At 47.4% G+C, this 15,881-nt stretch overlaps 2 protein-coding genes across 3 annotated transcripts in view; one reads left to right on the forward strand and one right to left on the reverse strand.

Annotated features, from left to right (window-relative positions):
- Positions 1-3: 3 nt before the first annotated feature.
- On the forward strand, positions 4-10,586 carry PSMG4 (proteasome assembly chaperone 4; the record flags this gene model as incomplete). The annotated part of the gene is made up of 3 exons (XM_008069501.1): positions 4-135; positions 6,763-6,838; positions 10,140-10,586. Coding segments are annotated over 3 exons (330 nt in total), but the record flags the coding sequence as incomplete, so codon positions are not given.
- Positions 10,587-11,599: 1,013 nt separating this feature from the next.
- Positions 11,600-15,881, reverse strand: part of SLC22A23 (solute carrier family 22 member 23) — a 179,874-nt gene continuing 175,592 nt past the window's right edge. Inside the window, exons 10-11 of one of the 2 annotated variants that reach the window (XM_021718320.1) lie at positions 15,515-15,865; positions 11,600-14,992 (exon numbers count right to left, since the gene is read on the reverse strand). In XM_021718320.1, coding sequence (XP_021573995.1) covers positions 14,989-14,992; positions 15,515-15,865 — 355 coding nt within the window. In that variant the 3' untranslated portion in view covers positions 11,600-14,988. Of the gene's footprint in view, positions 14,993-15,488; positions 15,866-15,881 lie in introns of those variants that run through there. The other variant, XM_021718321.1, reaches the window with a different exon arrangement.

A 15,881-nucleotide genomic window follows, 5' to 3' on the forward strand; every position in this document is an offset into this window, starting at 1 on the left:
CTGCATAACTTCAGCGCGAGGCTGTGGGAGCAGCTCGTCCACTTCCACGTCATGCGGCTGACGGACTCGCTCTTCCTGTGGGTGGGCGCCACGCCGCACTTGCGCAACCTCGCCGTAGCCATGTGCAGCCGCTACGTGAGTGCCGGTCGGGCGGCGGGGCTGTCGGAGGCGTGGGAGACCGCGGGGTGGGGTCCCTAGGATGTATCCTGTGCCTATGGGTCCCCAGAGTCTCCCGAGTTCTTTCCTTGTAACGTAGTAGGGAGTCCGGGTTGTTCCGGAGCCGGCGTGTTCCCTGGAGTCCCTTATGTACTCTGGAGCCCTCTTCCCTCCTCGTCCCCCTTGGGCTGGGTCCTCCTCTCTGGTGTCCTTAGGCCGTAGTGTCCTAGCGCCTATTTTTTCACAGTGGCGCGCTGGGGGACGCCATCTACCACCTCTTAGCTTTCTGCCGCCTCGGATTTTGACCACACCGACGTTTATTTACAACTTTGGTACAGACAACTGTTCCAAAACTCGGGACCCCAGCGTCTCCATTTGAATGTCTAATAGGCGTCCAGAGTCTTGGTCTCTTCCCCAAGCCTGCCCCTCCCACGGCTCGCCTGTCTCTGCAGGATCCGAAGCTTGCGGTCAGCCCAGAGTCCTCTTTCTACCACACTCCACATGCTGGGTGTCAGTGAATCGGCATTCCCTGCTGTCAGAGCGCACAAGGACTCCACCCCCTCACCTCCTCTCCCAGCCCCCCCCCCACCAAGCCTGTGACATCATCTCTCCTCTCCCTGTTTTCCTCTTTGCTAGCTAGGTGAGTTTCCTATGGCTGCTGTAACAAAGTGCCACAAACTGGATGGTTTAAAACAAGAGATTTATTCTGTCACAGTTCCGAATGCCAAATGTCTGAAATCAAGGTGGAAGCCCTCATGGAGAAATCATCCCATGCCTTTGTTTCAGCTTCTGCTGGTAGCTGGCCATTCTTGGTGGTCCTTGGCTTGTAGGTGCTTTGTTCCAGTCTCTTCCTCCAATGGTACATGGCCATCTTCCCCCTATATGTCTTTCTCTGTGTCTCCTCTCTTTTAAAAATTTTAACCTTTGACACTCGGCTGACCCCTCTGAGGAGACATCATAAATCTAGCAAACCACTCAGATGTCCCTTCTCAGGGGATATAGAGAGATTGCTGGTGATTATACGGGACAAACTCATACAAGTGCAAATTTCCAGAAATGTATGTTTCCTTGAAGTTTTCCATTCAATTTGCATGAAAAAGAAAATAAAGAGATGGAATATATACTGAGATATATGTAAAAAATGATCAGCTGGCATTACTTAGAAAGGGAATGTCTGAAATGCATTCAGAGTTGTGCCCACACTTCTTTGTAACAGAAGGTAAAGAAAGGCAGCTGTGGCTAGACTCTTTGTATCATACGGCATAACTTGAAAAGATAGATAAGCAAGTTACTGTAGCCTTAAAAGAAAGAGACTTTTGAAGTTGAAGGTAGGTTGTACTGAAGTATTGAGTGGCACAGATTGAATATATCTATCTACACTAAGTTCGAAAAGTCAAATTGGAAAAGTAATATTCTTTTGATAAATTTCACTTCATGATTTTGTAATTTACAGTTCAAATTTTTTAATCCATTTATTTAGTTTGCAGAGCAAGGGCAAAATGAAAAGACAAACGTGAGAGTTACAAGCGGCAGTGAAGATGAGTTAGACTTTTATACAGATAAGTTAGAGATATAAGCATTGGTGTGGAAGAAAATGATAGTAGTGAGTGTGATATCTCACCAAGAAAAAAGCGGGCGAATATAATAGAAAGTAATAATATCAAGTGAAGAATGAGAAGATGTTACAGAAAAAGATGATCCTCCAGTGAGAATAGATTTTGTTGTACATCCTCAAACAACAGGACCATAAATAGCAGTAATATAAGAGAAACGGTTGACTATTTTACTCTGCATTTTACAAATGACTAATGGATAGTGTAATAAAAGAAAGAAATCGTTATGCAGATGAAAAAATAGGGGAAAAAACAGCTATCATGCAAACCGATTTGGCATAAGTGGCATGACATTGACTGACAGGACTTTTTAGATTTTATTACAGTTATCCTAAATATGGGAATAATTCAAGTACCAAATTTGCAAGAGTACTGGTCAACTGCTTTCAACAGTAAAATACTCTTTGGAAACATTCAGTAGATAAGGGTTTGTCTTCTGGTTGCTTCATTTGAAAGCACCTGTGTCCAGTGATGGACTGATCAGAACTTGCATTCAAAAGGCCAGTAATTATTTGGAATATATTGATTCAAAATTTTTGCGGTATATCATCCCAGATCAGGTAATTTATGTTTACAAATCTGTTGTTCAATTTAAAGTGCAAATATCATTTGTAAATTATCCAAATAAGACTACCAAATAGGGTATATGCATTTATGTGCTAGCTGATTAAAAACCAGGGTATCTTTTTTTCAGTACTTTCATACTATGGCAGCATAGCATCTGAAAAGATTTGACCTGATCTTCCAGTAAGCACCATAATTTTATTACATTTATATAAAAAGTTGTTGGAAAAAGTTCCCAATACTGAAGGATACCACATGTTTACTGACGGATATTACACTAGTATTGTCCTAGCAGAAGAGCTGCTAAAGATGAAATGTCATCTTATGGTTACAATCAAAGTCAACTGAAAGGGAATACCGGCACAAATAAAAAGACAAAGTTTTAAATGAAAAACAAAACAAGACAAAACAGGGTGTAGGAAAAATAATTTTACGCTTCTTGTGTGGAAGGACAAAAGGATCATTCCAATTCTCAGCACTTGGAATCATGTAGGAATGAAATCTACCACAAGAAGATTATGTGGTTGAAAAACCATTATCAGTCAAAAAGCAGGAAATGATTCCTAATTACATTGCAAATGTGAGTGGTGTGGAGTGTGTGGATTGGTATGCTTCTACATACAGTTGTTTGTGAAAATCTTTAAAATGGTGGAGGAAATTATTCTGGAGACTAGAAGTAAGTGTTATCAGCTCTATATACTGTACCGAGCATACAAAGCCCCCCCCCAAATCTGTGTCCCACTTGAAATTTGTCCAGTTTCTGATTTGTCCAGTTTCTGATCAGCTGAGAAGTGGTTTTCAGGAATCACAAGTGCATCCTTCCACATTGTCTTTGAACAGCAGACTGGACAGTAATTTACACATTAATGTGGATGGAAGAAAATGAGTAGAAAAATACCAGGTGGAAGATGTCAAACAAATTACTATTGTACAACATGCATCAATGAACCAGCAATGCATGTCAGTGACTGTTGTCACATGTTGCGACATGTTAGAAAAATAGTAGATATAAAATTTTGATTTTTTGATCATTAATAAATTCCTCAATGTCCAAAATTCCATTGTAAGCCAAATATTATTATAATAAAATAATTGGTTCCAAAGCTATACTATTTAATATAAAGTGATTTGTTTCTCACTGTTTCATAAAAAAATTTGGTTGAGTTGCTGTTAGGTGATCTGTGAGGTGTCTCTGAGTGCAAAGGGTTAAAATTCTATTTATTTACTTTTAGGCTAGTCAAGTGGAGCCATGGGAGTGGAGAAGGAACAATGGAATATGTAACTGGTTGTGATCAATTAGTTGTAGAGACCACTGCACTTGGACCAACCTCCTCTCTTCTTACAAGTCCATTAGTCATACTGGATTCAAGGCTCAGCTTACTCCAGTATGGCCTCATCCTAATTTACGTCTTAATTGCATCTGTGAAGGCCTCGTTCTCAAATAAGATTGTGTTCATAGACACCCAAGGGTTAGGACTTCAAGATTTCCTTTTGGGGGACACAATTCAACTCAATATTGCCTTATAATCTTGACAGCAGAGTGACAGTTTTAAGACTGAAGTCAGATATTTTCATTGTTCTGTTCAAAAGTTTCCTGAGAGTGACTCAGAGCACAGTCCCGAGACTCCAGTGACTTCCAGGCCCTATTAGCTCATAGCTCCTCCTTGTCCTTCCTTGCAGCATCAGCCTCCTGGCTGCTTTAGCACTCTCTCTCCCTGCAGTTGGGTGTCCCATGGGGAGGTTGTCTGTCTGATAAGCTTCATGTGTTGCTCATTAAGCCCTTGTTGAATGAATGAGTGAGGCCTATCCGGAGGACTGTTTAGAAGCCAGTCAGGCAGCAATGACTGAGGGTGGTGGGGCACCTGGAAGTCACAGGGGTGAGCCTTCTGTCATTCATGACAGCACTGGGAAAGCCCTGGGAAGGAGACAGGGTATGCATTCCCTTCTTACTCTTCCCGGATGTTTGGTTCTTTTCTGGAGGATCCAGGCAAGTGGGTCTGTGGACAGGTAGCAGTGGAGGAGGCCTAGGGGGACAGGGTGACAGGTGGGTCCATGTGCTCTGAGCCACCTCATGTTACTTTCCTCTTCCCAAGGTTTCAGTAACTTGTAATTTCAACTTTTGTGTCTGGTGCCACTTCCTCGACTCATTTCAGCCCCATTGTGTGGTGCTGGTCTGGGCTGTAAGTTTGTAAGAAGTAGGCTCCTCCTGTGGGCTGCTTTCATGGCCTGACCACGTGGAGGTCCCAGCTCCCAGTAGGCTGTATTTCCTCAACTGGAAAGTCACACTCCCCCAAGGTCAGGCAGGGAAAGGAATGGGTTGGTTTCAGTTACCTGATCTGAAGTCCAGTCCCACATTGTATTCCTGGATGTTTCCTCCAGGGGCAGAGAGCTGAGTCAGTTGGGAAAAAGGTGCAGGCCTTAACTTAATGCAGGAAATCAGAGGTTCCTGTGGCTTTTGGGCCAGCCCTTGTCTACTTTTGTTATAACGTTTTATTGGAATATGACCATGCTCATCCCTGCAGGTAGAATCTGTGGAAGCTTTTGCACTTGTGTGTGTGCGTGGTTTTGTTTGTTTTTTACTTTTTTTTAGAGACAGGGGTCTCACTCTGTCACCCAGTGCAGTGGTGCAATCAGCTCACTGCAGCCTCAAACTCCTGGGCTCAGGTGATCCTCCTGCCTGAGCCTCCCTAGTAGCTGGGACTATAGGTGCACACCGTCATGCTTGGCTAAGCTTTTGTGCTTTGATGGCAGGGTTGAGCAGTTGTACTAGAGAACTTATAGCCCCAAGAGCCTAAACTATTTACTCTCTGGTTCCCCCTAGGAAGTTTGCCATATGTGGAGAGTGGCACCAAAGAGTCTGAGATCTCCTCCTTCCCTCTCCCCTAAACCTGCACTTGTAAGACAAGACTTGAGAACAGAAGCCATGAAGCCCTGCTGCTCCTCTGGCCAGTGGGCCTTGGCTTGAGCAGGGCGTTTTGGTGCTCATAGAGGCTGCAGGACTAGATGACGCTGAGTCGCACCAGCTTGAGGGAAGCTGGCCTGGCTTGAGCCCCTGCCTCCTCAGGGAATCTTGGATCCCCCAACCTGCTGGAGGGAGTGGAAGGTGGCAGCAAAGCCATCTGGGTGTGCGTCTGCTGAGAGACCTGAGTCCCAGTGTGATTTCGGAAGTAGTGAGCTGTTAAGAAGGGTAACATGATGGGGCTTTACATTTCACTTTTGGTGGAAAAAGGCCACCCTGACCGATCAGGTGGATGTTTTTTGGAGGGAGAGGTTTAACTGTAAATGCTGCTACCACACAGCTTGAAATCCATAAACAGCAGGTTAGTTGAGACAATATTTTTGTGTCCTTTTCAACTAAGAAGCAGTAAATGCTTTCATATTTCTGTGTTTTTGGATCTATGCCTTCTATAGACATGAGCAAGTTCTGTCACGTGTGGACATGGCTTTGAGCCCTTAGGAGTCGAGGAGCAGTGCCTTTGGCCCATGCCCTGCCACATTGTCTGGCACACAGCAGGTGTCTGTTCAGTTCACTTGTCTCCACTAGAACAGGGGCGGGGGTGCAAACGCCAAAGCCCCTGTCCCTCCAAGAACCTTGCCACTTCCCTGGACTCCCAGGCCTCTGAGCCCAAGCTTCTTCTCCCAGAAGTCTAGTATTTTTAAAAGCAATTTTGGCTCTTTTACAAGTTAGTGGGTGTTTTTGTTTTTAAGCTAGGCCCTTTTAATGGTGAGAGAGATTACTTCCAAAGTAATTGGGAGTAAGATTACTTCCAGATTTCAGAAGGGCCACATTTATTTATTTTTAACATCATTTATACTGCTTGTTCCATTTTATTGCTCCTTATCTGAAATGAGATTGGCCAAGCACATTCAGAAGTTGTTATTTTTGCCATCAGAATGCTGGCTGCTGGTGACCTTTCTCAAAGTCACAGGGCACTTCTTGACTTCACATTACCCAGATGAGCCTGCAGGGCCTGGAGCTGCGTGCTGTTTTCCAGGAGAGATGAGGCGATTAGGGTATAGCTGCCATGGGGGAGAGCACCAGGCATAGGTTCCCTCTTGGACTTGCTTTCTTCTTGCTGTGGACTTAATGCTCTTGTTTGCATCCCTCAGCTGTAATGTTGCCCTTCAGCATGCTTTGGAGTGTTCACCCCCAAACAAGCCCTTTTTGTGACCTCAGTCCTAGAACTCAATAACAGCACCATGGTTTCAGCGTCAGGTGATTTCTCTCCACCTGTCCCAGCTGTATGGACCTTGTGTATGTCAGGAGTTCAACCTAGTTGAATGCTGACAGCCCCTTTTTCCTTTGGGAAAGGAGTGTCTGTCCCCTCAGAACTTGCCACTGCCACCCTCTTGAAGCCTCAGAGGCTGGGGAGCATGGCCAGCTGGCTCCAGGTGGAGAAACCACAGTGTGTTCTTTGTTTTCTTTCAGGATCCCATCCCTGTGTCCACCTCCCTCCTTGGGGACACTTCCGATACGACCTCAACTGGCCTTGCCCAGCGCTTAGGTATGTACCCACAGCTAGTGTTTGATGGAACCATGAGGCAAGTCACTTGGAACGAAGGAATCTTTATACCAAGAACAGTCCCCACATCAAAGCCAAACTTTTGCATAGCGTGTCTTTACAGGGGCACATCTATGCTCATATGTCAGTACCACTACCTCAGGGCCAGCACATGGCCTAGGGACTCCCATGTTGTCCTTGGCTGTGTCCTTGAGTTGATAAGCTGATGTTTCTTCTGTGAGTGCATCACCTCCTCATGGGAGGAGGGAGTGGGATGCCCACAGTGCCCTGTGGGGAGTAGCTTCAGGTGGCCTCCCAGACTCCACAGGGGTTGGGTGCCGCCTGTGGAGGTGTCACTGCTGTGCAGGAAGGACTGTCCTTTACTCTCAGTGTGATGCCCTTTCGAGCTAGGAGAGAGACTGGTCTGTCCTGTGAAAGTGGTGTAGAGTGAGGGTTAAGCAAAGGCTGTGAGGTTGAAGGCTCTGCTCCCGCACCCTGAACATACATACAGGGTATGTCCTGTACATGCCTGGTAGGCCAGAGAAGGGGGCGTGTGTTCCGTGATCTGCAGCCCTGAGAGCCCATGAGTGGTGAGCACAGGGCACCAGTCTCCTGCTCAGGCCTCCTGTTCTCCAGGGGTCTCAGCGCTCAGCTCTGGAGTTGTCACAGGACCCCTCTGTGAACTGGGTGAGGGATGTGCCTGACTCCTGACAAGTAGAAATCTCTGTTCCAGTCACATTGGGGAGCACACACACAGCACAGCACAGGATGGCAGGGGAGGGTGGACTGTCACCAGCAGAGTGTTCCAGACTTGCTGCACCCACATCTGTGTACACACAGGGCAGAGATGAACGGTTTGGGAATTTGCAGGGTATTTTTTCTCTACCCTGGAGTTAGAGAGAAGTAATTTTGATAACTTTTGAATTAGGAGGTAATTTTAAATTCACAGAAAAGCTTCAGAGAAGATAGAATTCCTGCCCAGCCTCACCCAGGTCTCCCATTGTCCCCTTTTCTTTAAGTTTACTTCACTGTTTTTTTTCTTAACCACATGAAAGTAAGTTGAAAACATGAGGCTCCTTTGCTTCTGAGTGCATCACCTTGTGTTTGTCAGTGTGTAAGGGGTCTTGCATGTCATAGTGTGCCTGTGCCTGCCGGGTGAAGACTCGGGAAGGTATACATACCTTGTAGACACAGGAAGCTGGGTGGGGATACTGTGACAGATTCCACAGAGAAGGGTGGTAGGAGCTGGGCCGTGAATACATTTCATAAAGTACACTTGACTTCAGAATATCAGTAATATGCAAAAAATGAGGGTTGTTGGTAGTTTGAAAAGTCAGTAGTGTGATGTGGCAGTGCCCAGAGCTCACATCAGGAAGGGGTTTGCCAGCAAGCTCTGAATGTGCTGGTCATCTCAGTAATGAAGAGGGAGAGGTGTCCTGAAGTAATGTCTTGCTTGGAAGATGGAAGCAAGTAGGAAGAGGAGGCTTGGGGGCTGTGAGTAGCCCTTGAGGCTTCAGAGGCTTTATTGTGGCTGAGGGGACCCGGCTCTTGTGGCTCTGGAGGGCAAAGCTGGGTCAGTGGAGGATGATGTTGGCAGGCATAGCTCTGTTCCCCAGAAGTCTGCAGTTAGAGTAATTGAAATCCCAGCAGGCCCCCTGGGGAGAGGAGACCTTCCTGCCTCTGGGAGATGGCTGGGTATTACTTGATGGGTTCCTCTCGGGTGGGGAGTCCCAGCATCCACTACGCTATGTTTGACTCACACCATCCTTATACTAGTTATTCCAGACTGCCTAATGCGTCTAGGAAAGTGTGAGGTTGGCTTCCCACGAAGCCTCCCTGCTCCCTGCAGTGTTGAGCGGACAACTGCCTTGGAGGCACACTGCACCCAGCAGAGTGGTGGGAGGCTCTGTGTTAAATACTGTGAGCTGTTCCCAAATACCGGCTCTTAGGATGACGGAACTGCCTCTGTTCACAAAAACCAGCTTTACTGAAATGTAATTCACATACCATTCAAGTCACCCAGCTGTCCTCAAGGCAGAGGCTGGGCCTATCCTCCTCACTTTCTTCATAGATGTGTTGGCTGCCCAATAGTACCCAAGACTCCTTCTAGCCATAAAAATGAGACATAATGCCTTGAACTGCTGAAAAATGGACCTTTGAGATCCCAAGGTCTACCTTTCTTCAATTTACAAATGAAGCCCAAAGAGGTATCCAGGCCGTGGTGGGGCCTGGGCCTGTCCCTCCGAGCCATGCTGTCTGATGGGTTCCTGGTTGGACCACAGGTAGAACAGCAGCAGCTGAAAGGACAGAATTGCCATCTGGATGAAACTGGCGACGTGTGTTCTACACCAGCCCCTGATGATGGTGTGTGTGGCTTGGTGGGCCCCAGCTTTGCAACACTGCCTTCCTGCTTTCTGGTGATGAGGCCGAGGGGCTAAGGGGGTCATGATCATGTGATAGAGAGGGTTGAGTGGGAGTTTCTGCACCTGCCGTGGGTATGGGTGAGGCTAATGGAGGAGGCCCTGCACTGGTACAGGCAGCACTGATGTGGCTTAGGCCTCCTGCCTGCTTGTTGCCAGGATACTGTGTTGTTTTACATATGCTAGGCATGAAGCTCTGCTTGGTTTTTGCAGTTGTACAAGTGCAGCTCAGCTGTTTATTATAGATTCTGTAGAGAGAGACTAAAACCTTTATTAATAGAAAATTACAGGTGTATATGCCTGTATATATACATAAATATAGGCATATATACACACACGTATATATGTGTATTATTTTGTACATGTAAATGTATAGAAGTATAGGAACACCTTTGGGAGAGAGGTGGACTTGGTGGGAAAGTGGTACTGAAGGAGAACTTTAATATTTTATTTTCAATGCTTTAATATTATTTGTGTTTTGAAGAAGTAAAAAAAAATCAAAACACTAAAAATCTCTCTGTATAGAGCAGAGGTTCTCAAACATTAGTATGTGCGTCACCTGGAGGGCTTGTTAACACAGATCACTGGCCTGGATCTCTGACTTACTGACTCAGGAGGTCTGGCATGGGCCCTGAGAATATGTCTCCTGCAAGTTCCAGGTGATGTTGCTGATGTGGGGACACACTTGGGAACCACCACAATAGAGATGGGAGAGGGTCTGTCATCTGCAAATGCAGCACCTGTCCAGAAAGTTATGAACATTAGAACTTTGTTATCTCCCAACAACTCTGATCTCTTTTCCCAAGTATTTTTCGGTAGGTTTGAGGAACATGGGGCCTATGGTATTTCAGGCAAGGCTGTGTCAATGTGTTTTCTCTTTTTAGCCAGGAAGACCAACAAACAGGTGTTTGTCAGCTATAACCTTCAAAACACAGACAGTAACTTCGCATTACTTGTAGAAAACAGGATCAAGGAAGAAATGGAGGCTTTTCCAGAAAAGTTCTAGCTGAGTGGCAGAAGTGAGAATTTGTAACTTATGTACAATATACATTTAAATAAATGGATTGAATTTCACTGTCATCAGGTTGCGTTCACATTGTTTTTTTAAAAGATACATCTTATGAGCTTCCTTCTCATTAGTGTGTCAGCCGGAATATATACTGTGATCAACTTGTGGAAGGACATGGTACCACACCTTCTTAATGACAGAGAAAAGGGAGAAAATGGGATTTTGTTGGGATTAAAGGTTGAAATGTAATAACTCAAGAGTTTAAGTCAGTCATGACTGTTATGTACATTCCTGATTCGAATTAAAGCAATTTATAAATATGCTTTGGGTTTGTATGTTCTTAAGAATTCTGCCTTGTAAATTGATGCGTGTATCTCCTTCCAATTTCAGCTAAACCCTTCCCCTGGTCTTTTCCCTTGCTGTATTCTCCTTAAACTCTTCCCCTGGATCTTCCTTCTTGCTGTGTGCTCCTTAAACCTGTGCCCAGGGCACATCCCTTCTCGCCCGTGCTTTCCCTAAATCATTCCCCGGACCCTTCTTGCTGTTCTCTCTTGGGCCTACGTTTGAGCCCCACCCTATATTGCTTGCTTCATTTGTGGTCTTGGTCAAGGCTCCAACTTCTCTGGGCCCTGTTTTCTCTTCTATAAAATGGGTTATAATCCCCACCTTGATGGGTTGTTAGGATTAAAAACGTAGAAATGCTTTGCAAGCTAAAGTGCCTTGGTAATTTGATGTCAACTGTGGTTTTATTGCCATCGTTTTAGTGGATTCCAATGCTTCAGGACCTTCTTACTCTTCCAATTATCATTTCATCATCTTCCCTTCTCTTTTCTCCCAAGTCCAGAGTACCTCAGGTACCTGCTTTAGTCATTTTTATTCCTTAACCTTTTTCTATCTACCACTTGAACTGAATTCCAGTCTTGGCCTTTCCCCAGAAGTTCAGGTGGTCTGGGGTCCAGGCTCTTGCAGGGTTGAAAAGTTCCCATTGCTTCTCTATGCAGGCAAAGCTGAAGACCACTGGCAGAAATCTCTGGGGTCCATCTGAACCCTTTTGTTACTAGAGGGGGATAGTTGAGGGCTTATAACATGTTTCATGCAGTGGCAAAAGTCTTGCATTGAGCCAGTGTTAGAAAAATAAGGGTGATGACACTGGCTAGGGTGTAAAGGCACTTTAGAGGATTAAGTCTGGGATTCCAGGTGCTTCCCTCCTTGGCAGACTTCCCATGCTAGTCTCTGAGGCCCCGGCCAGTATAGTCGCAGCTTGCAAAGCAGAGTGGACACCTCTCTAGGGACAGAATAGTAAGTGACACAAAATCAGGGCTATGGAGAGAAGAGTTTGGTATAAATACTTTATTAAAGAAATATTATCTTTTTGGTTAAAAAATACTACATTAGAGAAGAGAGTTTTGGGTTATCAGTCTTTCCTCACAGAATCACAGTGTAAGATACTCATCTCTTGACTTCTCTAGGAACCTCCAGACCATGGATCAAAACATAAATCAACAAGAGAAAAAATTCCTCTTAGTTTTACTGATGACCCCCATGTCTCAGGTGGTCTGAGAATGGCACTAGATAAACAATTTGTTTAATCCAGTCTCTGCTGCTGACTACCTGTTACGACTAGGACTCTGAAAGCAGAGCGGGAGGCAACCCACCACCCCCCTCAAGGCAGGTGGAGACACGGTTTACAGAGAAAAGTATTGATGCAGCGAGGTCTGAATAAACATGGAGGAATTTTATTACTCTCATCAATGGTAGTGAAATGCCCTTCGTTGGATACCATCAGGTGAGGTAGGGAAGACATTCCAGAGGAAATCTGTTAATGGGGCAACGTTTTATTTCTGTACATTTACATACAAATTTTCCCCAAAGGTACAACAGATGCGACACCATGCAGACACGCAGCTGTGAAGGACAGCTCAGAACTCAATGTAGCTTGTGCTATGAACGAGCACCGTCAGAAGAATCCCCGCGACACGTACAATAACACGGTTCTCATGGCAAAACCTCAAACGGCTGGGTTGCAGAAAGGACAGAGGGAGGGAAGTGCTCCTCATGAGACACAACACACAGTACATGGAAGTGAGGTGGTGTCTTGAGACAGGACAGTGGACGTGTGGCCTTCCCCACACGGCACCACCTGGGGGCTGGGTGATATGACGTCACAGGTTCGCTTGTGGCACCTCCAGTTCAGGTTGCTCGGGTGACTCTAGGAAGTGGGAGTGTCTGAGGGCAATGCTTCCCTCACGAGGCTTGTTTCTGCTTGCTTTCTTTTCGGGGGCCAAACCAATTTACCAGCCTGTGTCCTCTACTTGCAAGGGATGATATTCTTAGAAAACAAAAACATTGAAAACTTTTTTCTCCTTGTCTTAGGCGCTAATAATTAGGTAGTTGATAAGAATCAGTGACTTCTGGAAAATAAAATGAAGAAATACCCAGCTCTGTCTCAGGTGTTCACTCTGGTGCCTGACTTTCTTGAAAGGGCATCCCAGACAGGTTAGGCTAGAAGGACACAGGGGTGGGTAGGGAATAGTAGCAGGGAGCTCATGGCTTCCAATGTTTTCCCTGGGGTGGGAGGGCTGAACTGAAAAAGCAGGTGCCCAAGGAGTCTCCCAACCGTGAAGAAGACAAGGCTGAAGGGCACGACAGGTAGTGCCGCAGAGCCTCCCGTGTCAGGCCTGGGCATGCCCTGCTCACTCGGCACCAGATTTCACAGGCTCTGCCCACAGGAAGCTTTTCTGCTTTGGCTACATTTCATACAGTGTTCCTCAGGAGCTTCAGGTATCCTTAAGCTGAAGCAGCAACATAACAAGAGCCCTGTACTGAGTCCATCTGAGAGGAGGGCTCTGGGCCTCTTTCTGGCTGACCGTTGGCAGGGCAGCCTGGCTCACACCTGTTAGACTCTGCTCCCAAGCGCCCAGACCTCAATGGTGGCTTCTCTTCTAGTCACTGATGAATTAGTCCTCAAGGTAGAGCTCATGGACTGTAAATTTATGAGTGCTGAATGGAGAGATTTCCTATAGTTTTGATGCATTTCTTCAGAAAGGCTTACATGGCCCGTGAGAGACTGCTCACCACTTCCTTTACTTAGCAACCCTATGGTACAGCAAGTGGGTTGCGATGTCCTCATGCTGGGGTGATGGGTGTGGATGAACACCTGTCCAGGGTCAGGTCCAGGGACCTTGCTGGCTCCTCCTCACTTGCACTAACCGCCTACTGGCCTGGCCACTGGATAGGTCCCATCCCGTACATAATGGGGTCTGCTGCCAGGTGATTTGGTAGCCAGTACTCTAAAAAAAGTAAAAAAAGAGATTTCACAAGTTTGGCACGCGAAGGCTGCATGGATCTTGAGAAAGGCCTTTGTAAAGATGAATGCAAACTAACATTGAAATGTGGAACAAAGTGGCTTCAAAAAGAGACCTGGGAAGGTAAGGATGAGTTGAACTTGGAGCAGTTGGAGGTGGGAAGAGACTGGCCAGAGAGCATCCCTTTTGAGACTGCAGGGCCTTTATGGGCCTCCTGGGACCCCGGGTACTGGTATGGCTCAGCCACTGGAAACACATGGCTACAATTCTGTTTGCTTCTCGCTGTGTCTTTACCAGTCAGCAGTCTCCTACCACTGTAAGGACCAGATGTGGAGGACAGGCCAGTGGAGACAGCAAGAAGCAGAGTGGGTAGAAACCTGGAAGGGCAGAAGGTCAACCCCTTTTCTGGTCCTTTGAATTTTAGCCACTGTCAGCTGGAAGTGACCTGATCACCTCAACCAGGCCTAAGACCATGACATTTCTGGAAGGACACAGCCCAAGGCAAAGATGCGCTTCATGGAGAGGGACGGCAGACAACTCGAGTAAGAAGCCAGGCTGTCCAGAAAAGCTGGTGCCCAAGTTGCTACGAAGCAGCACCTGCCTGCGCCAAGGAGGCTTGTTCCTTAGTGGCCCTGGGTATTTCACGGGTTTCCTCGGAAAACACCAAGAGGAAACCTTCACTGTCTGAGGCAAAACAAGAACACGATGAAATCCCTTGGAGATCGGGGTGGGAGCGGGAACTGAACTTTGGTGAGTTATTGCTTTCTCTCAGTTTGTCTTGATGCTTTTGAGAGGTTGGAGGTCATTTGGACTCACCTGTGAGGAACCTCCACTCCTGGTCCTGAGTCCCACCTCTCTGCGGAATGAGTGACAAGTGGCAGGAGGCGGACAGAGGAAGGCGTGAGGGGACCAGCTCCTGCAGTGCTTCCTGGCATGACATCAGTGAGCGACAGCCGTCCAAGCTGGTGATCTCCGTGGTGTGGTGTGTGCTTGAGATGCGGGTGGCCGACTGCGCGTGGAGGAGCAGCCTCCTTCCTGGGGCTTAGCCTCAGTCGTCCTTTTGAGTTGTTTTCCTATTTGTAGTTCAGAGAGCAGCCATGTTTTCAAGTAGTGCTGGCAACAAAGCTGACTGTGCAAGAGGGGAATTCTGCTGGAGCCACAGCAGGGAAAGAGCATCAGTAAGAACGAGCACACCTCAGGCCTCCACGGCTTGTGGGTTGTGAACTTAACAAAGCGAACCTGGCAACAGAATGCCGTCGCTAGGTTCACTGCCGCTCCTTGACGATTTCTGCTGAGATGTTTCTGCTTTCCCCAAGCAGCCTCCAGCGTCAAGTACACAGGGATGATCCCAAGAAAAGACTAAGCTGGTTTTAATGGTGTCTTTGAGCTGCTTTCCCCCAACACATGGAACGGAAGCTCTTACCTTACACACACAGAAAGAAGAAGACTTAAAAAACCATACACAGACTCTCTAGCAAAAACCTAGTTCATGTTCATTTCACTCTGTCTAAAAGGCAGTCCTGAAAGCTCTGACAGAGTCCTGTCTGCACACAGCAGGCGGCCTGGGCGGGCTCTGGGCGATGGAGGTGACATCTGGTTCGGTGGCAGCAAGGAGCAGCGCGCATCTCCAGGGAGGGACTGGCTGCTGCGGGGCCACTTCCTGCATCTTCCTGGAGTGACCCTCTTGCTCCTGGTTGAGGTGGTTCCATGTCGTGATCAGTGAGAGGGAAAGGGAATAAAGTGCTTCTGTAAAAACGACCAAAATAAATACAAACGCTTCCTGGCAGAAAAGAAAGTCTTGGAAGGGATGTTTCCCAAGAGCCCGTCTCCTCCAGCGCCCCCTGGACGCCGGGCAGCACTGTGCCGCCTGTCGAGTCTCAGCGGGGCGAGCTGCGCCTCCCGCGTCCGCCCCGCCCCGCGCCCCGGCCCGCCTGCCGGCACCTACATGGCCTTCATGCCGTTGGCCGTGGCGCCCTCGGGCAGCGCGTCGCCTGCTGCCGCATCGTGTAGCCCCGAGTAGTCTTTGAGCTCGCTGGTGGTCAGCAGCAGCGGCTGCTCCCCCTTGCGGTGCGGCAGCAGCGGCTGGCGCGTGTAGTGCTCGCCGTTGGAGAGGTTCTCGGGCAGGTTCTGGTCCCGGCTCTCAGGCAGCAGCAGGATGCAGATGATGCAGATGAGCGTGCAGCAGGCGAAGATGATGTGGTGCAGGAAGTAGCCTTTCTGGTTGTGCAGCTCAATGATGGGCGCCGTCAGCATGCCAAAGCCCGCGCTGGCCAGCACCAGCCCCAGCCCGCCGCACCTGCGGGGGGGGGGGC

Source organism: Carlito syrichta, unplaced genomic scaffold, assembly GCF_000164805.1.
Source record: "Carlito syrichta isolate Samal-C Ts95f unplaced genomic scaffold, Tarsius_syrichta-2.0.1 Scaffold312069, whole genome shotgun sequence".
Classification (NCBI taxonomy): Eukaryota; Metazoa; Chordata; class Mammalia; order Primates; family Tarsiidae; genus Carlito; species Carlito syrichta.